Here is a 23,101-nt window from a genome sequence, read left to right as displayed (position 1 = left end):
AACTCTCAGACACCAAATCTGCCCTTAAAAGGTGATCTGGCATTGTCAAGATAAAAGCGGGTCCTAATGATGCAGTCAAAAAAACCAAGTAAATTTCAGCCAAACAGCAAAGAAGAAGGAATGTACAGCAATTTGCTACCTAAAGCATTTCACCCAGATAAGCTAAACTGCCATCTGTCACTTTATCAAGCTACCAGGGTGGCCAACCTTGGACCTGGGGGAGAGGTAAAGACTTTAACCCCTACACAGCATTTTCCCTTCCCTGGGAACTCTCCTTTCTTGCAAACTTTGTTACCGGAGGTTTCAAACACTTTCACACACAATGTCAGAAGCCACATCAGCTTATGCAGGGAAGTTTCCCCTTTGAGCTGAGAGCTGTACACTCAGTCCTGGGACACATCCTGGACCTGTTCAGGTGACACAATGGACACAGACACATTGCAGAAGGTATGGGGTGGAGGGAGAGGGGAGCTAAAGCAAGAATTCCCAGCTCAAACACCACTCAAACAGCTGCTCCTTCCAGGGCAGCACCCACACGCCCATCAGATACTTTCAAAGGCATTAAAAGAGCTCCAGTGCTACACCACCAAGGGCATCACTGAAAGCATCAGGGACAGAGCATTTCACCACTCCCCAAATTCACACAGCCCAAAGCTTGGGCAGCTAATAACAAAGCCAGATGGAGGAGGAACACCTCATCACTTGGGTCTAGCACAGCACACAGGCATTTCCCAGGGAAATTTCACCAACACGTTGGAGGTGCTGCAGCCGCTCCCTGCCATCCTCAGCATGTGGAGCAGCCTGTTTACACCCCTTCCCATCTGAGCAGTGTTACTGTGGGGAACAGCTTGAGGAAGGCGTTCTGCACAAAACAAACAAAAGACAGGCCTGACAACTGCCAGCACAGAATGATAAGCTGAAGAAAAGCAACAGCAGCAGAATTGTGAGGATCCAGCAGCTTTCTACACCAGAGATGAGAATGACCAACACAAGCAGATTTCAAAATTCCCCAAGCATGCATTAAGAAAAAGCAGCAGAGGTTTAGAACCGATATTCAGAACAGATGCATTCATTAAAACAAACAGGATTAATTTTTATTTTTTTAATCCTTCAATTGTTAAACACCCCGGTATTCCAGAAGAGTGGAAAAAACCCAAAACATAAAATCAAAACAGAGGAAGGTGATGAGGGATGAGGACAAAAGAGGAGGAACTTTAATATTTAAAGGCAATAAACACGCAGAAATCCAATCAACAGACAAGAATAAACCATAGGACACACAGATTGGCATCCTGTCAAGAGCTCCTGAAGAGTAATGGGGGCCTGGTCATAGCTACAATTTTTCCAGGGTGGTGTGGATCCTCTGTAGGGGTAACTGCAAACCTAGACACTGCAGGAACAGCAATGCTATCAGAGAAGAGGTGTTACAGGAACTCTGTAACATTCTGGTACAACATCCATAAAAAAATCCCCAAAACTGGACAGCAAATCATACTGCGTGAAGCTAATGAAGGACCATAATGCCAACCAACCACAGCTTTTCTGTTCCTCTTGGAGGCTAAAAAAGGAGAACAGAATTGGACAAGTAGGTGCAGAACCCAAGCAGAAGCAGATAAGGTGACAGACCCAGCAGATCTGGAACTTTAGAGCAGAAGCTGAGGTGCAAACCAGAAGGGATCTGCAGTGACTCTGCAAAAAGAGGCTTAGTAACAAAATAAACTTACAGAGAACCTCAGAAAGGAGGAAAGCAAGGCTGTACACAGCCTGCAGAACCCAGAAATTCACTGCTGTCAGTGAATTCCTGCTTAGTCTGATTTTATCATCTCCTATCTCCACATTTGTTCAGGAGGAGAAGCGAATTCCTTCTTTGTCAGATGGTCAGTCATTTCCTTCCTCTACGCCCCTGTGTGTCACTGAGAGTGGCTCCCATGCTGCAAGACAGTCCTGTTCTTCAGAGCACAACCTCTGCTCAGGCTCATGACCCACCTCACTCTACCAGCTTCACACCCTGGTATAAATCACAAGCACACAGAGTGGCCTGGGTTGGAAGAAACCTGCAGATGGCATCTACTTAAACGCCCTCCTTCACCTGTCATTATCCCAGGTTACTCCAAGCCCCATCCAACCTGGCCTTGAACACTGCAAGGGATGGGGCAGCCACAGCTTCTCTGGGCATCCTGTGCCAGAGCCTCATCACCCTCATGGTAAAATGAGAAGTCTTTCTTTATGTCCTATCCAACCTCAGAAATCAGGATTATTTTGCATCAAGTTTTGCAAAAAATTATGAACTTGCTGCTGTTGCTCTTCTGTTTTCTCAACAACACAGCCTGTCACCGTTCCCTTCTGGAGTGGCTGAAAATGAAGCAGGAAGCTACCAATCCAGTTGTTCATATCATTCCACAATTGGTTCATCATCCACTCCAAAAAAAGAGACATTCATAGGCAACTCCTCAGCCAGAGCCAAGCTTGACTAGGCCCTTGCTTCAAGGAGCAAACACTGACGAAGGAAAGCTAAAGAAAACAACATAAAATGAGCAGCAGCAACTCCAATATGACAGGCCATTATTTCTGACTTGGTAGGAAACATTTAATTCCCACGCTACAGAGGCTCACCCAAATGAGATTTATCCACTCACTCGAGTCACAGAGGTCCCTGCATGGATTAGATTACGGCAAAGACTTTGGTTTACATTACGTCAGTGGCTAAGTAAACTATACTGACAGGAAGCAATCACTGAGCACAAAGTAACTCATGGACTGAACTCCAGCATTCTCAGGGATGGCACTGGCTTTTCTTACCTACACACGTGTGGAAATCATCTGGAATCTGGTGTAAAGCTCAGCTAATGATTAAAGACAAAAAGCAGAGCAGGGGAAAGCAGTTGCAGCAGGTCTGCTTCTAAGCACGACACAGCTTAGAGCTACCATATTAAAATACTTTCCTTTTTAGACAACTGGCTTTTTATATCACATAAGGCAAGACTCACCTACAAGGAATTCCATTTTGGTGACATTTTTCATTACAGTTCCACCCTCTCCTTCTCATGCCACAGGGATTACTGATGCCAGAACAGCCTGTGCTGGTACCTCACACTAATCACAAGCACACTGAATCAGCCTTGTATCTAAAGGAAGCAACAGACCACTACCATGAGTAGCAGATACATCCCCAGGGCACCCTGCCCCAACCAGATGCACCAACAGTCCTCAGAAATCCCCAGAAAAAAAAGACCTTCAGCTAACAAAAATCAACACCACCAGTTTGCTCCCCCACAAAAAGGGGCCTCACTCCTTTCAGCTCCAGCACACACAAGCACTCATGTTAAACAGGATAACCCTGCTAGAGATGCTGGGCTTTCCAATTTACACATCATGTTTCCTCCTGTTCCCTCAAAACCACCACAGCCAAAAAACCAGCAAAAGCTGGTCACTCACCAATTGAGGAAAACTGTGAGGAAAAAACTGCAGAGACTGGAAACCACAGGCAACAGCCCTCAAAGCCCAAGCACAGCAGTGGATTGGTTTCCTACAGGACTGCACCTCTTTGGCTCTGACACATGAAAACAGCTGTTCCAGGTGAAGCCCTTTATCCCATGGAAGTAACCATGCTCTGCTGTTGGTTAGTTATCCCCTGTGACGGTACACACAGCATCAAAGAGCTGCCTATACCATGGGTTTATTTACAGTGTAACAATGCTCTCCATGTTCTCTTTCCCTCCTACTTCCCAACATCCAGCTGGCTTTTTTGACTGTTGAGCTCCAAGCTGACATCCTCTAAAATCTAATCCAATTCCAAGATCTCCCTCAGACTACGTTTTATTTGGAAGAGAGTCACAGCATAAGATCAGATCTAAACACAAAACACAGATACCAGCAATCTTGGACAATGTGAATTAATCTTGGATAATGTGAGATATACACACACACAGGACAAATACCTGGTTTTCCCAACTGCCACACAGCAGCCCTGGCAGAAAAAAAAAAATCTTCTCTAGCTACAAAAAGCACAGGAGATAGTGAGCCCACCTACAGTCTGCCAACTTGACCTTCTCAGAGCTTGAAAAGCAAGTGGGAGGGAAGCATGCTTTTGTCTTGTTATTAAATCTTAAAATAGCAATGTGTAGGAGAATCCTACCCTCCTGCCCTGTGCTCTAAGCTGAGGGGAAAAGGGAGGAAGAGGTAGAGGGAGGGTTAGAGTCAAGGTTGAACTTCTTGCAGAACTGGCTCTGAGCTGACCAGAGATGCCAGGAGACAAAGCACATCTCTTTTCTAACTCTACGGTGTCTGCCATTGTATGCACAGCTTAGTTACAGTTCACTGAACTAACACAAAAAACAACGAACTGATTTCCATAATGAAAAAGCCTCTACATGGCTCCAGAGTGCGACAAGAAGAAAGGGCATAACAGCTTGGGAAGACGTAAAAAAATAATGAAATCACTTTTTGCCTCGTTGAATTGCAGTTTTGAGCCCCCCAAATGAACAGTTATTTTTAGCCAATCATCTGGACACTGCGTGAGAGCACAAAGCAGTGGGGTCAGCACGGCTGGCTGCAGGAAGCCAGCCCATAGCCCAGGGAGAGGCAGCCAGGCACTGCACATCTGCATCATCAGCACTGCACGGGGACCAGCAGCACGGCTCTATTTATAACCCAGACATGTACAGCTGTAGCCTGCAATGAAAGGCTGGGACTGCAGGCTGCCAGCCCCCAACAACATGCTGTCCGATTTAATTAAAGAGATGGCAACGTGCACATGCACACATTGATGCATACATGTCCTTTTTCCCAGGAGAATTACCAACAATGAGCCCAGTGTTTCAAAAGCAGTATGTTTTGCCAAGGTTTCTGTACAGAGAGCAGGCAAATGTGTCCTCACACAACCTCCTCACTTCCTCACTGTGCCCAAATGGCACTGATGGGCAGCTCGCCACTGCTCAGGCAACCACTTTCCCTTGTGTGATTGATTTGTTTATAGCCCTGGACGGGAAAACAAAGTCACTGTAGTATTTATTTACATGAAGAAAATAAATTAATTTAGTTTGCAAAGAAGGTATTTGGGAGTCACATGCATCTTCTGCACCAGGACAGCTTGCTGTGCTACCAGGCTCTGCCTGGTGGTTTGTTCCTTCTGGGATTTTTTAAACATTTACATAGTTTGTGGGGGGGCCGGGATTCAGGTTTCAGATAAATTTTTCAAGACCTTGCAGACATTTAGAACTGAAAACTGCTTTCAGACACAAAGCTCTGTCTCACAGTGAGTAGTTAAAGAGAGCATTTCCTTGTTCTGGGACTGAAAATCAAAGGGCTCTGTCATGTCCTCCCTTTTCCCCCCCTCTCACTTTCTATACTTCCTATGAGTTAAGATTCTCTTGCCCAGGAATACTCGAACCACAGACCCCACAACAGCAAAGGGTGGGAGAAGACTTGCTGCAGACAGGCTGTGAGCGAAGCACTGCTGGCACTCAATGAGAACCTGCTGACAAAGCACTGGGTTTCCAATAGCAGCTGCTGGTGAGGCAAAAGCATCCACAGAGCAAGCCCAGAGATCAGGTCATAGCCTGGGCTCTGCTGTGCTCTCAGCCCTGGCAGTCTCTGGCTGCACGAGAATATCCCATAGATAGCCTGAAGCTAGCCCCCACCTGGCTATCACTAAGCACATCCATGCAGAAGCCAAAACAAAAACAAACCTCTTCTAAAAGCCTTCACAGGAGCACAGGAAGCAATGTTTGCATTGTAGCTCCCTGAGCTTCCTGGGATAGCCACTAAAAGCCACTGCAAATACAGTTCTCAGCATCTTTGCTCACAACCTAATGCAGGACTCATTCAAAATACAACAAACCTGTTCTGGAGGAAATTATGCTTCTGGAGTCCAAGTCAAGCTTCTTTACTAGGGTATCAGGGTCAATTTTCAGCCCAGAAAATACACCAGGAGATGAGAAGTCCCAGTCCTTATGCAGAAGAAACAAAGCAGGAATCAGTACATACACCACCAGGCAACACACGTTCAAAAAAATTTAAAAAATTAAACCCAGTACCATCCAGATAGGAACAATGTTAGTGAGCAGGTGTCTCTCTTGAGCAAGGAAGGCACCCTACCGTCCTGCTCCCCCTCCCACCTACCCCCCGGCTCTTCCACACAGAAGGAAGTTTCACAAAGTCTCATTTTGGACTGTTCTGTTCCTAAGAGATTCCTGCCTCACTCAAGTGTGTTCACTCCCAGGAGGGCTGCGAGCAGCATCCTTAGGAAAAGACAGATTTGTTAGAGGTACAGAACAATATAGATATGCAACAAATGAGAAGATTAGGGGACTAAAGCCTTAATCAATGGACATTAAGCAGATTCAGTAACTACTAGCAACTCACCAAATCTTCAGCATCATGCTTTAAGCATGCAATGCCTCCCTAAAATCTGCAGTAGCTACTCTGGTTGGATTGGAAACTATTACTTTAGCCAACAGTATCTACCATCACCAATACATAACTTCACAGTGGTATAAACCCAGCTGTATTTGGCACAGGTAGGAGTGTGACAGGTAATTCCTGCCTCCTCACAAGGAAAGCTTATGCACATAAAAAACATTTACTGGTGTTGTGTCCTTGCTGTGAGGGGGGCTAGGTGGAGGCACCTGAACCGTATATTCAAAACACAGCTGGTGAAAACCAGAATATCCTAAATATTTCTGTATAAACAGGTCTTCTCCATCTGCCCCAACCTAAAAACTGAAGAGCGGCACTGCTCCACTCCTTCCCACGCACACCCCCGGCAGCCAGGGCAGACCCACAAGAGCTCGAGTGGGGCCGGGGGTGCTCGGGGACCGGCCCCTTCCGCAGGGGGAAGGCGGAGAAGCCATTGCGAGGAGGCCCGCCCGCCGCCTCCCCGAGTGTCCCTGCCCCCGGTACCTTCCCGGCCGCCGCGCTCCATCCGCCCGCGGCGGGGCCGGGCCCGGGCGCGGGGAGCGGCGGCGGCTCCCGGGCGGGCCGGGGGGCGGCGCGGTGCAGCCGCGGGCGCCGGGCCTTGCCCACCATGGCGCTGCCGGGCGGAAAAGGCCGGGCCGGGCGGGACCTTCCGGCTGGAAATTTGCCTTCCACGGGCGGAGCTGTTCAGCCGGCCCGGCTGTGTGGTGTGGTGGCGGCTCCGATGAGTGCCTTATGCCGTCAGGCTCTCTGCTGGGCGGCCTGCCGGTCATCGCCTTCAGACCATTGCGGCCTGCCCAGGGTGGGTCCTGTGAACGGCCTGAAGGTGTTCTGCGTGCTTAGGTTAAACCCAGACACCCGGCAACATTTTAAAGTCAAGTGTACGCCTTTGTAAGAGCTGAGAGCCTCTTGGTAGCATTGGAAATTATATAACTTTCCTAAACTAATTATAATTAGTTGATCACTTACTTGTAAGCAGTGCCCACTTTTTAAGTTTCTTCACAGGCTCTTAATGTTAACTTTGATCATTAAAACCTATAGTTGGTTAACCTTGACAAGCTTCAATAAGCAGAGCCAAATTGAGTTGAAGATCAGATATCTCAGATCTTAAATTCATGGCCCTTCAAGGAGGTTGGAGTAACCAGAGGATACCAGAGGAAATAGAAGCTTAGAAAGTTGGAAACTCCCTGACTGAGAAATAGAGGACTAGGAATAGAAAGAGGACTAAAGAATGTGGGATAAATTAGCATGAAGGGCAAGAAATCAACAAGTAATACAGGTTAGAATACTAAATAAGATAATTATGTAATTTACATCAGTTTCTATAATATATATTTTATATATATATATATATATATATATATGTATCTGTAATGTATAAATAAATGAAAAAAGTTTTGTACTGGGGTCAGTGTGGAGGCTGAAACATTTAGCCACACACACCCTTCGTCCTGGCCAGGAATAAAGCCTCACTCACTGACACTGAAAAGACAGTTTTAGAGAGACAGCTTTATTTATCCCAGCGATTTTGGAGATTTCTCGGTAACAGTAGCACCAGCTAGTGACCAGGCTGCCACGTAGGACAAAAAACAACTTTAAAAATTACTGCCAGGAATTATTTCTACAGTTAAAACAGTAGAAAATACCCAGCAAGCCCCCAGGGAGGGCAAACACCTGCCAGACTGCAGTCATGGGCCCAGGTGGATGCTGCAACGAAGCAACCCAAGCCTCGGCTGCACCTTTCCACACACAGGAGGGGATAAAATGCAAAGCTGCTTCTCCTTGCTCCAAGATGAATAAAAAGCTCCAAGCCTGGAGCCACAGTTTGTTTGATCTTAACAAGCCCTGAGCGGTGCTCCCTGGTTAATACATCTTTGTTTTCCACGTCCCCTGCCCTCCCCGTTTCGCTCCAGGCTGTGTTTCCCAGGGCCTGATATTGGGCCATGGAAGTGCACAGCTGTAAGTACACTCCTTGTGGAGGAGAGGCCTCTGGGAAGGTACTTGGAAAGATCACAGAATCATGGAATATGCTGAGCTGGAAGGAACCCATCATTGACTCCAGCTCCTGGGCCTGCACAGGACATCCCAAAAATCTCAGCTCAAAGTGGTGGCCAAACAAGGAGCTCTTGCAGCCTTGGGACTGTGACCATTCCCTGGGCAGCCTGTCCAGTGCTCCACCACCCTCTGGGGGAAGAACCTTGGAAGATCCAACTTCAATCTCCTCTGACACAGGTCCCTGTCTTTTCCTCAAGTCCTGTCAGTGGTCACGAGAGGGAAGAGATTGGTGTCTGGCCCTCTGCTTCCCCTTGAGAGGATGTTGAAAACATGGAATCACATAATGGTTTGGGTTGAAAGGAACCTTAAAGATCATCTTGTCCCACTCCCTTGCCTCTAGATCTGGTTGCTCCAAGCCTAACCCTGCCTGACATGGAACACTTGCAGAGATGGGGGGCATCCACAAGATTTAATGTTCAACAGGGATAGAAAATAACAACAGGAAAATTTCCCTTACCCTGCTGTAGGCTGGGTGAGCATAATTTAGGAGCAAAGGCTCAAAATTACAATTCTGATCATCAAAGTCAATGACTTTGTGAAAAAAAACCACTCTGACAGTGTCCCAGGTGGATGCCCAGCTCCCCACCCCAGCTGCTCAAGTGCATCCTATATAAACCACAGCAGTCCTGCAGTTAGTGGTGAGGGGAAACACAATCCACGCTAGTATAAATAAAAAGATGAACCAATAAAAATAAAGGCAGTTAAAATAGGAAAGGGAATGTTTAGCAGCTTAAAATGCTTACAAAACAGGCTGGGGAGCATGTGTGCTGTGACCAAACATATTCCCAATGGTTGGGCGAGCTTCACTTGCAGCGCTGAAGGCCAAAGCTGCAGCAGAGCCTGAGGAACAGCTGGAAGGGACTGAGATATGCCAGCAAGTTTCAGCTTTGGCTGCAAGGAGCCATGGTACACCCTCTCTGCTCCCACCATTCCAACTCTGGGGGCTCCCAGCCCTCCCACCCTGTTCCTGCAGCTTTGAGTCAGTTGAAGCAAAGTGGTTGGACAAACCCCATGAAATAACTGGGGAGAAAAGACCGATACATTAAGGGCCTAATGCATACAAAAGGAAAATTACGGCAGCTCATCTCATTCAACCACACTTCCTTCCCCCAGATCTGCAACCCCCACCACTGGCAGGAACTCCACCAACCTTCCCATTTTTATCTACCACAGCTCACCCACTCCTGGGAGGCCTGGGGAGTTCTCTGCAACATCCAGCTTCAGCCATCCAGGCTGGGTGAGTGTCCCAGCTCCAGCTGGCTCACTCTCAGGGTCCATCCCCACCATATCCTGCATGAGATGCTCTGATGCTCCTGTCCCACTGCCAGGATTACTGTGATGCTTTCCTGCTGCACCTGGCTGTGATGAAACTAAGCCAGGTTTGATGTCTTCTTTAATAAAAGCACCAATCCACAGAGCAAAGGAATTTTATCAATTTTACAATCCACAGGGCTTGGAAATTTTCTGCTGGCACTGCAATTGCTTTTCTTACTGCAAAAATAAACCCATAACTGTAACACAGCAGCAGGTGAACAGCATCAGGGTACTGTAATGCCTCCAGTTGCCCTGACCATGGCAGAGAATTGGAACAAGATAGTCTGTAATTTCAACACAAACTCTTTTGGGATTCCATAATAATGCAAAATGGTGGCTCAATATCAGCTTCCTTGGAAGGAAAACCTACAAAGCAATTAATAAAGACTCACATTTATTAGCTTTAAAAAACCCCTACGGTCCTATATGTTTTCTAAATGACTTTATTTTTCTTACTGTAGTGCCCTGAAGAGGTTAAGAGAAAATTGCCAGAAGCTCGTTCCTCTCTGCTTAGGGAAATGCTGCTGCTGGGAGGAGTTATTGAAGCCGGCACAAAAACAGTAAAAGGCTGCTTAAAAAAAATTCCCCACACAGCCCTGAGCTCTGCCAGAGGACAGCGCTTGCATCTCTGTCATGTGAGGAGGCCTGACTACCCTTGCAGAAACATTTCAGAGCCCAACCCACAGTCTAAGAGGAGCCAGCTCCCCATCTTCTCCACACCCAAGGGCTGCCAATAGCTCCCAAATTCACTAGTTTCACCCTCTCCCAGCTCTGTTTGCCCACTGAGGTCAGCGCCGGTCCCCAGCAGGGCTGTGAAAGGTGAAAAGTTCTCATGAAGCATGGAGGTTTGTGTGGGTCCCTTTCCTAGGTGCAGTAGGAGGGCTGCAAGACCCTGGGTAGCCCAGGGAGTCCGGTCCCAGTCCCACAAGGCAGGATGCTGTGAGTTTGGCCAGGCTGAGTGGGGCTGGCTGAGGTTTGGGGAAACACACCCTCCTGCAGGGCACCACTTGACTTCCTCTTCCCCTGCAACTGCAAGACAGAAATAGGAAGGAAAGATTGCGGTACATCACAGAGCTCCTGATGCCCAGCTGCTTTTCCCAGCCAAACTTAAGAAGCTGAGACCATCCTCATCGCAGCCCAAGTACCAGGATAGAGATGAGGGCTAGAGTCCAGGCAAGTACAGTGTCTCAATTTTTATGCTTCTGTTCCTTCTTTCTTGGGGGGGAGGTAGGCAGGCAACAAAGAGGTTTTGTAGCTCTGGTGTTTCAATGGCGTATTTTTATTACTCCTGATCTAACCTCTGGTTACCTGAGTTCAGGGAGCTTCAGGGAGCTTGGTGTGGCGTCCCTCCCACTGGTGGGTTAGTCTGTGCAGCCTTTGCAAAGGCAGCTTGCCTGGTCTGTGACAGTTTTGCCTTTGGAGGTAGCATTGAGCCCAGAAATGCAGGTGGTTATTGTGAGGACGATGCTAGACTTCCAAAACTCCCTTTTCTCACACCTTGCAGGCTCGGAAGGCAGAGCAGAGAGGGTGCAGTGTGCTCTTCCCACGCCCTCACACATGGCACTGGGCAGGGTGGCATGGGCTGTGTGCTGACGTGCAGCACCAGGGCTGTGGGCTGCCACCGTCCCCTCCCATGACCCTTTCTCTTCCTAAGGGGATCTCTGCCACTGCCAGCCATGGGTTGCAGTGGGAAAGAGGGAAGTGGCATGGTGGCATGGCATGAGGATAGTAGGGATGGCTGCCTGCAGGACTCAGCACAGTTGTCACCACCTGGAATGCCTTTGCACAGACCCTCCCGGCTGTCCCTGCACTCCTGTGAGCCTGGGGGAATAGCTGGGAGAGGGAGTGAGAGCCTCGTTCTTCTCCATCTCTCTGTGTGCTGTGCACATCAAATACTCTGCAGGCATGTGACCCTGGGGAGAGCGGGTCCTTCCCGACATCTCAGTGGCTCTTGGATGCAGATGGAATGTGGGGCACACCCCAGGTGTCAGGGAAAGCAGCTGGGTCCCTGTGTTTGATGCTTTTTCCAGTGTCACAGCTACAGCTCCCAGCCTCCTAGCAGGTGAGGAGCAAAGGTGTGAACACATGCGGTGACATCATGTCCTATGACCAGCACAAACCCTAGAATGGGTCTGTTGCAAGTTGTGGGAAGTCTCTAAATGGTGCATTTCGCTATCCTAGCTGTGGCAGCTGTCACATCCTGCTTCACAGCGGTTTTGCACTTTTGGTGCTGCTCCGAGTGATCTCAGGCAGGCTGGAGGGTGTGGTGTTCCCAGACTACCCAGGGCAGATAGCGGGCAGCCCCTTCCCACCCAAGCAGGACTCTGACCCTGGCAGACCCAGCAGCACAAACCCCTTCCTTCCCTTCATCCCAGGGCAGGACAAGGGTCCCACGGGCACCCAGGGATCTTGGTGCTCATGGGAGAGAGCTCACCCCGCAGTTCTATCCTCTGCAGGCACTGGAGGCTGCTGGAAGGAAATATATATAAAATATATTTGTATTTCCTATAATAGGACATGGGAATATAGATATATATATGTGTGTGTGTTAATGTATATATTTTTTATTTAATTATATGTCTTCTTTATATATTAAAAAAAATGTTTCTATATATTTATTTTTTATATTTTTTCCTGTGATTTATAAAAACAATATATATATATATATATATAAAACATATACACACACACTCTGAGTATGATATTCTGTATGGACAGAGAAAGACCACCTGGGTGGGATCTCACACAATTGAGTGACAGAAGAATCAGCCCCAAGTCAAGTGACATTCACTCTCCCATCCTCACCATACCCCACTCTGCTCATCTCCCCTCTGTACAGGGGTCTGGAGCTGCCCAGATTGCAGGGGTGGGAAGGAGCAGCTCTGCTGGGTGCAATACCTGGCATCTCTGTCACAGCATGATGGTGACCTGGCACCAGGGATGCTTGGCAGTGTGGAGCAAGCACCCGTGGGCACTGGTGCTAGTGGAACCTCACTGTTACAGGTGGATGGTGCAAACACCACAGGAGTCCCCCCGGGATACCGGGCATGAGTGCATATCCCCCCTTTTTGTGGGAAAACAGATGTTTAGTAAAGCCCTGATGGGAGCTTGTGGCTAACAGACTTCAAGACTCATCTCTGCTGTTGAACACTTGTTTTATTTATAGCAACAGGATCACTGCTGGCATCAACACTTCCCCTTCAGCCTTATTTATAACTCCCAGCTTGCTCCTCCATGAGCACAGCAGCCGGCTTCATCCCAACAGCAGCCCCCAGCAAATCCTGAGTGCCAGAGTGCCCCAGCTCTGCACCCTGCCCACAGGCAGAACAGCAAGGACAGCACCCAGCATTTAACTTATGCACCTTCCCTGAGGCCACCTTCACATCTTCTGGCATGCAGACCCTTGGGGGGCACCCTGCCCTAAGGCAGATGCTCCATTGGTGGAATATCCTGGTGGCTTCTGCAAAAGGCTTGCTGAAGACGAGGCTTGATCCTGAGCCACCCAAGTCATGTGGTGAGAAGATCAGAGCACAGGACCAAGAAGGACCCTGGTCCTGAGGTGCAGCTTTCTCCCCCTGATGCCACCATGCAGTCCTGGCCAGGAAGCAGATCCTGGTGGCAATGTGTCCTGCCCTTAGCTGGGTTGCTCCATCTTGGCACTCCACTCCCCACCATGGGATGAAGGTGGTTGTAAAGCCCTGCAGCTCTGTTCCTTCACAGAAGGGCAGGAGGATGGACCACATGCACCCCTCTGCTTGCCTGAATTTGTGGGAAAGAAGGGGAAGAAAACAATTTCACAAGAAGAGCACTTGCGGGAGTCGAGACCCAGGATTGGTGGTGACTGCAAATCTGGGATGAGCTGAAGGGATCATCAAGAGCGTTGAAGGAAGTGCTGCTGAGGCCTATGTCAGTGCCCTGCTCATGCAGAGTCAGGCTGAAAGCTTGCTTTGCCTTCCTCTGAAGGCTGTGAGGAGGCAGACAAAGGCAGAAACCCCATTAGTGCTCTTTGAAAGCCCTGTGCTCACCCGCCCACACACCACAGCGTAATTTCCCTCCATGGCAGAAGTGTTGAACTTCCTGCTGTTGCTCTCTCCAAGTATCAGGAGATACTCTTGTGACAAGGGCAAGAAGCCACTGTGGGGGTGAAATAAAGCATCCAAATGCAGCTCACAACATGAGCCCTACTATACAATATTTGATAGCAGCTAGCACTGGGGGTGTGTTGAGAGTATTTCTGTATTTTTGGAGTTTGGAAGCTTTTCTAAATCCAGTTTCAGGGTTGCTCTATTTTATGAGATGAGCCTGTAACCAATCTCCAGCAAGAACGAGGAGCTCACAAAGCTCTATCCCCTCACCACTGCACGCTTTGGCATGGCAGTGGGAATTAAACACTTGGAAACACTGGGCAGGTGGAACAGCAGGAGCTCATTGAGCCCAGGGGTTTGGTCCTCACAGCATGTGAGGGAACTTCTGGTTTGTAGCAGAACTGGAGCCGAATTAGGCACATATGGGGTGTCAGTCACTGAGTTCTACAGGAAACAAAGGCAGGACCCACTTTTCTTTCCTTCAAGCTCAAATTCTGCTGGCAGAATCTGGAGGTGATAAGAATGTGTTGGGCCAGCTGAGCACAGCATGACACACAGACAGGGACATTGCAGCTGTGACAATAAATTATGCATTTAAAATCTTACCATGGGGGACTGTGGTGGTAGAGAGGAACTTGCAGAGCTCTTTGCCCAGGAGGGCTCTGGCCACCCACCACAGGATGGTGCAGATGTGGCAGAGTAAACTCGTCACCCTGAGGGTTTGGCTGGGTGACCACAGCAGTGCCTTTTGTTGTGCTGTGTTGTGCTGTGCAGCAATGTGACGTTGGCTGTGGAGCTCTGCCAGGGGGACTGGATCCAGGGCAGGGTGGGCTTCCAGATGGCCCCAGCCATAATCAGTGATGGCCACTAACTGTATCACAGCTGGGCACCAAACCTCACTGTGCAAACATTACCCACTGACCTACCTAGACCCTCTCTCTGCCTTTGGGAGAAGACCAGACATCCTTTCAAGGCTGACCAGTGTCATCCTCAGCTGGTGTGGTGTCTTACAGAGGCTGATGAGCTAAGGCAGCACACCCTGATGCCTGAGAAGGGGACCTGGGCAGCCCTAAAGTACTAACCTGCCTCGGTGTCTTTTGACAGTTTGCCTTGTTTTCTCGTTTCCACATCACTCTGAGTTGTTTATTTGGTAAGTTCACAGGAAGAGGCAATGGCAGGAGTGGTTCTTTTCTTACTCAGGGCAGCTATCAGAGCTATTTTGAAACTGATGACCTGGTTTTCAGGCACTGTGTCTAATATTGCTAAAAAAGGGAGTGTTTGTTGTTCCTTTGTACTTTATTATTCCTTTTTCTTCTTTTAACAAATTCCTCTTTTCTGACTTCCTCATGTTCATCCATGTTGCAAGGCCATTAGACTGTCAGGGTTTGCTCCAGGGCTTTGCTGGGGAAAGGTGTGACACATGACAGTTTTAATGAATGTGATCTCAACACAGGTCGTCCAGGGAAACTGCAGCTGCCTCATCCCTGCGACACATCCCAGGTGGTCACAAGAATGTTTTTTGTCTTGCAGAAAATGTATCCTGACTACTGTCTCCAGCTGTCAGCAGTGACCTGGGTGCTACTGCTGGTGACAACAGGTGAGCACGACCTGCCTTCCTCCCAGCACCTTTCACAGGCAGTGAAAGGGTGGGGGGATCCAAAATCTGCCCAACAGCAAAGGGGACACAGCACTGAGCGGTGTGTAAAGGCAGTGTCCTTACACTTCCTGGGATCTGGACTTAACACGAGCAAGCTCAGCTGAAGGACAGCAAGGCAGTTGATGGCCCTTCCAGAGCCCCCAGCATTGGTTTGGGAGGCAGGGCAGGCTCAGGCCAGCTTGGGTGCATGGTGTTGGGTGTCTGAACACCCCCAACTTCCCCCCACACCAACTCTGCCTTCTTGCCTTTCCAGCCTTTGCCATGGAGTGCCCCAAGATCAAGGTGGGCACATGCAAGGACTGCATTCAGTCTGGTCCAGGATGCGCCTGGTGCAAGAAGCTGGTAGGTCCATGTAGCCTGTCTAGTTGTCACACCCCAGCAGTCAGCTAACAGGCATCAATCAAGGCAGTCACCCTGCCTGCCTGGCTCTGCCTGACTTCATTGTGGGAGCGTTTCATGTCCTGCCTGAAGGATGGGGCCAGAAGGGATCCAACAGCTATAACCTTTCTCCATCAAGGGCTTTCTTTTCTCCATCAATGGCATGGAGATCTGGATTGGGGGCCAGGTCATCTTGCATGGTGCCTGTTCACCTCCTGCTCCTCTGTTACTTTTTCTTTCCTGCTGGTGTTGTCACATGCAGGATTTCACCAAAGCGGGTGAGCCAGACTCCATCCGCTGCGACACCATTGAGCAGCTGAAGCAGAGGGGATGCCCAGAGAGTGAGATTGAGTTTCCAGGCAATGAGATCAAAAGGACACAGGACCTTCCCTTAAGCAACAAGATACAGCTGACTCCACAGGAGGTGCACCTGAAACTGCGGATAGGTATGCTCTGCCTGGCATTCCCAACACCCTTCTTCTTGTGGCCTGCCAGCAATGCCCTTCCACTCATCCCCAGACCCACCTGAGACACAGCAACACATTGCAGCTTGCATTTCCACCCCTCTTCTTCCCAGAGAGTGGGGGGGTGGGTGAGGGCACAAGCTGGCACAACACGGCAGCTGATCCCGCCATCCCTGTCCCTCAGGCCAGCCTGCTGTGTTTGAAGCGAAGTTTCGCCGTGCCATGGGGTATCCCATTGATCTCTACTACCTCATGGACCTCTCCTACTCCATGCTGGATGACCTGGAGAAAGTGAAGAAGCTGGGAGGGGAGCTGCTCAGGGCGCTGGAGAGCACCACTCCTTATAGGAGAATTGGTGAGCCTGTCTTCAGCCTGGCACATCTGTTTGCTGCTGGGAAGAGCTGCAGGGCTGGAGGGGGATGCAGGAGGTGGACAGCAGGTGTCCTCTGCCAGGCTGAAGAGTGTGGCAAGGCAAGGGACATGGGCATGTGCATGAGGGCCAGCAGATTGTCCATGCCCTGTGCCCTGAAACTGTAGTCTGGCTACCCTAGGGTTTGGCTCCTTTGTGGACAAGACAGTGCTGCCGTTTGTGAACACACACCCTGAGAAGCTGCAGAACCCCTGCCCCAATAAGGACGAGAAGTGCCAGCCTCCCTTCGCCTTTAAGCACATCCTGTCGCTGACTGACAATGCCAAGCAGTTTGAGAACGAAGTGGGGAAGCAGTTCATCTCAGGGAACCTGGATGCCCCAGAGGGGGGGCTGGATGCCATGATGCAGGCAGCAGTGTGTGGGGTGAGTCCTGCACCTGCCCTGCTGCCAGGGGGTGTGCTCAGGCAGGAGGGCTGCTGCCCACTCACACAGGTGGCTCTGCCCCTCTCCTGGTGTGCTCTGGAAGCCCATCTTGCCTAAGTTCTGATTTGGCAGCAGGGCAGGTCACTCTGGAGGGTACAAGAGAGCATCCCACCCCAGAGCCTCCTAACCCTCATCTCCCTTAACCCACATTCCTCGTGCCCCCTGCCCCGTGCTGGGGCTGACACCATGGGTGGGGTCACTGTCCTGCCAGCCTTGCCCAGGGACAGGGGCCACTCTCTGTGCCACTTGCAGGACCTGATCGGCTGGCGCAACGTGACCCGCCTGCTGGTGTTTGCTACTGATGACGGCTTCCACTTTGCCGGGGATGGCAAGCTTGCGGGCATCCTGACCCCCAACGATGGCAAGTGCCACTTGGAGGACAACATGTACAAAAGGAGCAATGAGTTTGTAAGTACCTGGGGGCTGTTCAGCATCTCCAACACCCCCCACCTCACCTCCCCAGGCAGAAAAGATGATATCATGTAAATAACAGCCTGTTTCAGAGACCAAAATACCACCTTAATCACCCTAAATTGTGCTGCCACACCCAAAGTGTCTACTCTTTTGCTGGTGGGGGAGGTTGTGCTGAGTGTGCTATCCCTCTCCCCATCCAGGACTACCCCTCTGTTGGCCAGCTGGTCCAGAAACTTGCCGAAAACAACATTCAGCCCATTTTTGCTGTCACCAGTAGGGTGGTGGATGTTTACAAGGTGAGAATATGTCAGATGGTCCAGGTGCCTCCTTCCCCTTTCCAGGAGGACAGACACAGCTGTGTGTGTCTCCTGCTGCTGTCTCCTGCTCTGCTGTCATGTGGTAGGAAGTGCTCACCTCTTTGCTCTCCACTGGCAGAAACTCAGTGAGATGATCCCAAAGTCAGCGGTGGGAGAGCTGAATGAGGACTCCAGCAACATCATTGAACTCATCCAAGTGGCCTACAATGTAAGTGCGGGAGTTCCCACCTCTCCAGTGACATCACCTGCATTTCCAGGACCACCCCAGGCAGCTGAAATCCTGACCTGTGGTGCTCTCTGGCTCTTTTTCCTGACCTGCAACCCCAAACCCTCTTGGTTCAGTCTACTCTTGGACTGATGGCACCTTCTCCACCATTTTTTCAAAGAACCTCTCCTCACGGATAATCTTGGACCATTCCTCCTTGCTGGACACTCTGGATGTCAAATATGACTCCAAATGCAAAAATGACAAGGACTCTGTGGATGAAGCAAGAGGCCAGTGTGACAATGTCAAGATAAATGATGAGGTATGTTCTCCTATAGCAGGAACACCCCAGAGCTTGCACAGTTTCTGTTGCCCATCCTGTTTAATGACAGGAAGCCTGGTTGCTCTTCCAGGCTTTCTGTTTATACTAATTTAATGCCAAGAATGTCCAAAATGCTATGGAATGTGGGAGATCTGCCCTTGTTCTGGATGTGCGTGTCCTCAGCCTAGGGCCTGCACACTGTGACATCTGGCCCTTCCCTGTCCTACTCTGCACTTTCTAGGTCATCTTCAAAGTGAAGGTCACAGCCAAGGCGTGCATTCCAAACTATTCCTTCACCATCAGGCCACTAGGCTTCACAGACACCCTCACTGTCCATGTGGCCAGCAACTGTGACTGCCACTGCAATGACCAGCCTGACCCAGCCGCTTGCAACGGGCAAGGCATCATCGAATGTGGCATCTGCAGGTATGTGCTGTCCACCCAAAACACAATTTCAAATGCTGCCAGAGCTGGGGAATTGTTGGGAGAGGGATGTTGGGCCAAGCCTTGGCTGGGCTCTGTAGCTTTGCACAAATTTTTTTTGTTCAGAGGGGTGGATCCGTGCATTTCCCTTGGAACTGTCCCCTGTGTTGATGGAGGCAGGGGACACAATGAGCTGGCTCTTCTGTTGGTGGAGGTTATGCTGTTTCCCTAAGGGCCTCAATCCAGCTATCTACCCGTCCATCCCAGTATCAAATCATCCACCAATTCACCCACCGAGCAGACACAGGTTTCTGTAGTGGGTGAAAATCCCATTTCTTGGCTGCAGCTCACAGGTCTTTAAGTATAATTATTGCTTCATGGCCTCTCAGTGACAAAGAGAGGAAAAGACTGGGTTCCCTCAGGAAATACTCACATCTCCTTGGCAAGGGCTTAGAAATTATAAATATAACAATAATTTTTGGGCATTTATTTGGTGTTGTGAATACAACTGATGGAAAAGCAGCATTTCTGAGGTTTGCTCCCAGTCAGCCACCCTGCTCCAGCACGGAGTTAGCACCAACATGCTGTGATTGGTTTTTGGTGAGGCTGTCCCAGATTTGCTCCACTTTTGTGGAGGTCTGGGCCCTGTGCATGCCCCATGGCCACTGACCCAAGCTTGCTCGTCTCCTCTGGCGGCAGCTGCAACTCAAGATACACAGGGAAGAACTGTGAGTGCGACACCAAAGGAAAGAGCAGCAAGGAGCTGGAGAGCAGCTGCCGGAGGGACAACAGCTCGGTGATCTGCTCGGGGCAGGGGGACTGCGTGTGCGGGCAGTGCGTCTGCCACACCAGTGACACACCTGGCAAGTACATCTACGGCACCTACTGCCAGTGCGACAACATGAACTGCGAGTTCTTCAACGGCTCCCTCTGCGGCGGCCCAGGTGATGTGCCTGCCACAGCTTTTCCAACTGGCCACCGCTTAGAGGAATTAAATGCCCAGGGAGATGCGGCCTTTTTGTGCCATAAGCCCAGTGGGAGGGTTTGGGGCTGCTGGGTCCCACCACACCAGCTCCTTGGGCATCCCGTGAAGGGTGGTGTGGTGAGCGCAGGGTGGGTGACGCTCTCCAAGCGTGGGCAGAGGGAGGGTGGCCTGGTTGCCTGCAGGATCTGAAAGATCTTCCTCTGCAGCACGAGGGCAATGCGACTGCGGGGCGTGCAAGTGCCTGCCTGGATACGAGGGCAGCGCCTGCCAGTGCCAGCAGTCGACGGAGGGCTGCCTCAACACCCGCAGACACGTCTGCAGCCTCCGCGGGACCTGCCACTGCAACCGCTGCCAGTGCTGGGGAGGCTACCAGCCCCCCTTCTGCCGGGAGTGCCCAGGCTGCGCTTCACCCTGTGGCAGATACATGTGAGTGATGCCCACAGAGAGGCCACGGGGGCAGGGGGGATCCCTAATATCCCAGGGAGGCACAGGCAGGCCCTGCCAGTGCTTGGGCAGAGCCCAGCTGTAGCCAAAGCCAGGTGAGAGGGTTGCTGCCCCTGCAGATGTGAGCTGTGGCTGCTTGTTTTACAGCTCCTGCGTGGAGTGCAAGTTCTTCAGCAGTGGTCCCTTTGAGAAGAACTGCTCCCAGGCCTGTCCCAACATCCAGCTGCACACAAACTCAACAGAGGTGAGCATAAATGATAGGAAATGCAGAGAAAAGGATTCGCAGAACTGCTGGATGTCCTTCCGTATGGTCCAGGAGGATGGCGAGGATATGTACACCATCATCGTTGATCCTGATAGAGGTATCCCATCCCTGCTCCCCCTGCCCTGACACAGGCAGGCTGCCAACCTTGCTATGGCAGCCTTGCTGCTTTGCCAGGGGCTGCAGCCTGACACTGTCTGTCTGTCCCAAAGAGTGCCCACAGCCTCCCAACATCCCACTGATCGTGGGCAGCACCATCGCTGGCGTGTTCCTCATTGGCATTCTGGTCCTGGTCGTCTGGCGGCTCTTGATGGAGCTGCTTGACCGTCGGGAATACCGCCGGTTTGAGAAGGAGAAGACCAAAGCCAAGTGGAATGATGTAAGAGAGCCCATCCGTGCCAGTGGGGTGTTCTGGGGTGCTCAGATCCACTGGGGACAGTCGGAGGGGACATCCTTTCCCGAGGCAGCCATGTAGACCTGAGCCCTCCCCACTGCTCATTTTTCAGCCCAGCTGGATTTTGCCATTTAGGGGCCTAAACACCCTATGGGCTCTTCTTCCAGTGCTGTCTGTGCTGTTGGCATTGGGATGGGTGGGATGGGTAATGCTCTGCTGGAAATCCATCACAAGCCTCTCACTTCTCTCCCTCCAGGCTGATAATCCCCTCTTCAAGAGTGCCACCACCACTGTCGTCAACCCCAGGTTTAATGAATGAGGCAATACCTGGCAGCACTGGGATGCACTGTTAAAAAAGGAAATGCCAAGCTAAGGAAAGCTCAAACTAAGGAAATCTGAAACTAAGGCTCCCACCCCTTCTTCTTTATCCTCATGTTTTCATCCCTTCTTCCAAGAGCCCTCATCGTGTCAGGTGCTGACTGAAGGACTGCACCCACACCAGTCTCCTGGCCCTGCTTTCCAGTTGTGTTGGTGGAGCTGGTAAAGGGGAACACCACAGGAATATGCAATGGGTCCTGCCCCATCTCCTGATGCTGACTTTGCTTTCTGGCAGCAGTCTTGGACACTGACCCTGAAGCCAGAGTACAGAGTGCTTCCAGCTTTTATTTTGAGCTGGGATTTCAAAACTACCATCTCTCTTCTGCTCCAGCAGGATCTGCCTCCAGGCTGCTCCATGCCTTCCCCTGCAGCACTGGTCTCTAGCACTATGCAATATTTTCCTGAGAACTCACTGCTGAGTTGGACATAAAGGGTCCAAGCAACTGCAGTGATGTGATAGGCCCTAAGGGCTAGTGAGCACCTGTACCTTGTGATGAAGAGCAGCTGGAGGACATGCACTGGATCTTTTTCCCAGATCACCAACAGCTTCCTGACATCGCTCCCTGCTCAGACCTACCTCAGGCCAGGTTCTGCCTGGGCTTCTGCATGCTTGCCTTGTCTCCATCATGCCTTGAAGTCCTCTGTGCAGTAAGGAGCCACTATTTGATCTATAGAACTTGATCTATGATCTATGAGCACCTGGAAAATGCAGGTTGGAGGTCAGCCATAGCTTCTCCCACCCCCTGGGGCATGATCTTTTCTCTGCATTGCGAGCATGTCAGTCATGCCAGGAGCCAGCTGTGCAAAACATCTGGCAGTACCCAGAGCCTCTCCAGCTCAGCACTTATCCCAACCACACATAGCAGCCGGTTGCTCTTACATTGTGGGCCATTCCTGTGAAATAGTGGTACAATTCCTTATTTTCTTTAAGTTTGGGATTAATTTGCATAGAGTTGTATCGTGTTGAATCTTTATTTGCTCTGTGAAGAAGTTTAATGTGAATAAAGATTAATATATAAGGTAAATACATCTGTCCTGCTAAGAATTAGGTGCAAGGGCAGCAGCTAAAGCATTGATTGGAGAAACTACCATCACACCTTGTCATTGCTGCCACCATCTTCCATAGGTACAGTGCCTGGGAAAGATCCCAGCTAGAGAAGCAAACTGTTTTCTACACAATTTGCCATCTATGCCCTGAATGGTGCTCCCTTGTGAGTCAAAACTGACTCACTGAACTGTGCAGAGCAGTTCTCATCCCTGCCCATGTGCTGGCAGCTGTTCACAGACCACCTCAAATGAGACTGGCGGTGCCACATCAGATCAGGGGTCAATTTGGGCCATTTTATTGTTCTTAAGCAGTGACTGAGGGTCCAGGGCAAGGTTAGAAGGAAAGTGTGTCTGATAATCCACCTAGTTCTCTTCCAGACTGCAGCTATTTTTGGCTTCAGGACCCTCAAAATGTTGGCTTGTTTTTGCTCAAAGCAGTCTGCAGGCTGGGACACACCAGTCAGGTTGGAAAAAAACTCTAAGATCATTGACTGTCTAACCATTAACCTAGCACTGCCAGCTCCAACACTAAATCATAATCTCTAAGTGCCAGATCTACACATGACATCCCTTGAGACCAGGCTGCCAGGGTTACACACCTGAGACCCTGGAGAAGCTTTCTGGGCACTGTGCCTGATGGGCTCCTCTCACCTGGGAAAGGGAGAGAGGCCAAACTGCTTCCAAGGGGCT

General features: G+C 50.2%; 2 protein-coding genes across 4 annotated transcripts in view; one reads left to right on the top strand and one right to left on the bottom strand.

Moving 5' to 3' along the window:
- The window catches only part of SLX9 (SLX9 ribosome biogenesis factor), a 38,938-nt gene extending 31,889 nt beyond the window's left edge, over nt 1–7,049 (bottom strand). The window contains exons 1-2 of the mRNA XM_086896665.1: nt 6,901–7,049; nt 5,840–5,948 (exon numbers count right to left, since the gene is read on the bottom strand). Of these exons, the coding sequence (XP_086752791.1) occupies nt 5,840–5,948; nt 6,901–7,026 (235 nt within the window). The 5' untranslated portion in view covers nt 7,027–7,049. The remainder of the gene's footprint in view (nt 1–5,839; nt 5,949–6,900) is intronic.
- ITGB2 (integrin subunit beta 2) lies at nt 6,972–22,389 on the top strand. Of its 3 annotated transcripts, none has more exons than XM_086896664.1 (18): nt 6,981–7,216; nt 10,245–10,418; nt 10,824–10,956; nt 15,399–15,465; nt 15,779–15,867; nt 16,166–16,349; nt 16,552–16,722; nt 16,919–17,160; nt 17,473–17,628; nt 17,835–17,930; nt 18,070–18,159; nt 18,338–18,478; nt 18,720–18,904; nt 19,601–19,845; nt 20,093–20,312; nt 20,478–20,692; nt 20,805–20,971; nt 21,243–22,389. In XM_086896664.1, exons 3-18 carry the CDS (start codon nt 10,939–10,941, stop codon nt 21,303–21,305), a joined length of 2,349 nt encoding a protein of 782 aa, XP_086752790.1. In that variant the 5' UTR covers nt 6,981–7,216; nt 10,245–10,418; nt 10,824–10,938; the 3' UTR covers nt 21,306–22,389. The 3 variants fall into 3 exon arrangements, with proteins under 3 accessions (XP_086752788.1, XP_086752790.1, XP_086752789.1); XM_086896663.1 differs by having other exon boundaries at nt 7,011–7,693; XM_086896662.1 differs by lacking the exon at nt 10,245–10,418 and having other exon boundaries at nt 6,972–7,216.
- The last annotated feature ends 712 nt before the right edge of the window (nt 22,390–23,101 follow it).

This window comes from Cyanistes caeruleus, chromosome 7 (genome assembly GCF_971803275.1).
Source record: "Cyanistes caeruleus chromosome 7, bCyaCae1.hap1.1, whole genome shotgun sequence".
Lineage (NCBI taxonomy): Eukaryota > Metazoa > Chordata > Aves > Passeriformes > Paridae > Cyanistes > Cyanistes caeruleus.
The sequence above is the reverse complement of the archived record's forward strand: the minus strand, read 5'-3'. Positions and strand labels throughout refer to the sequence as shown.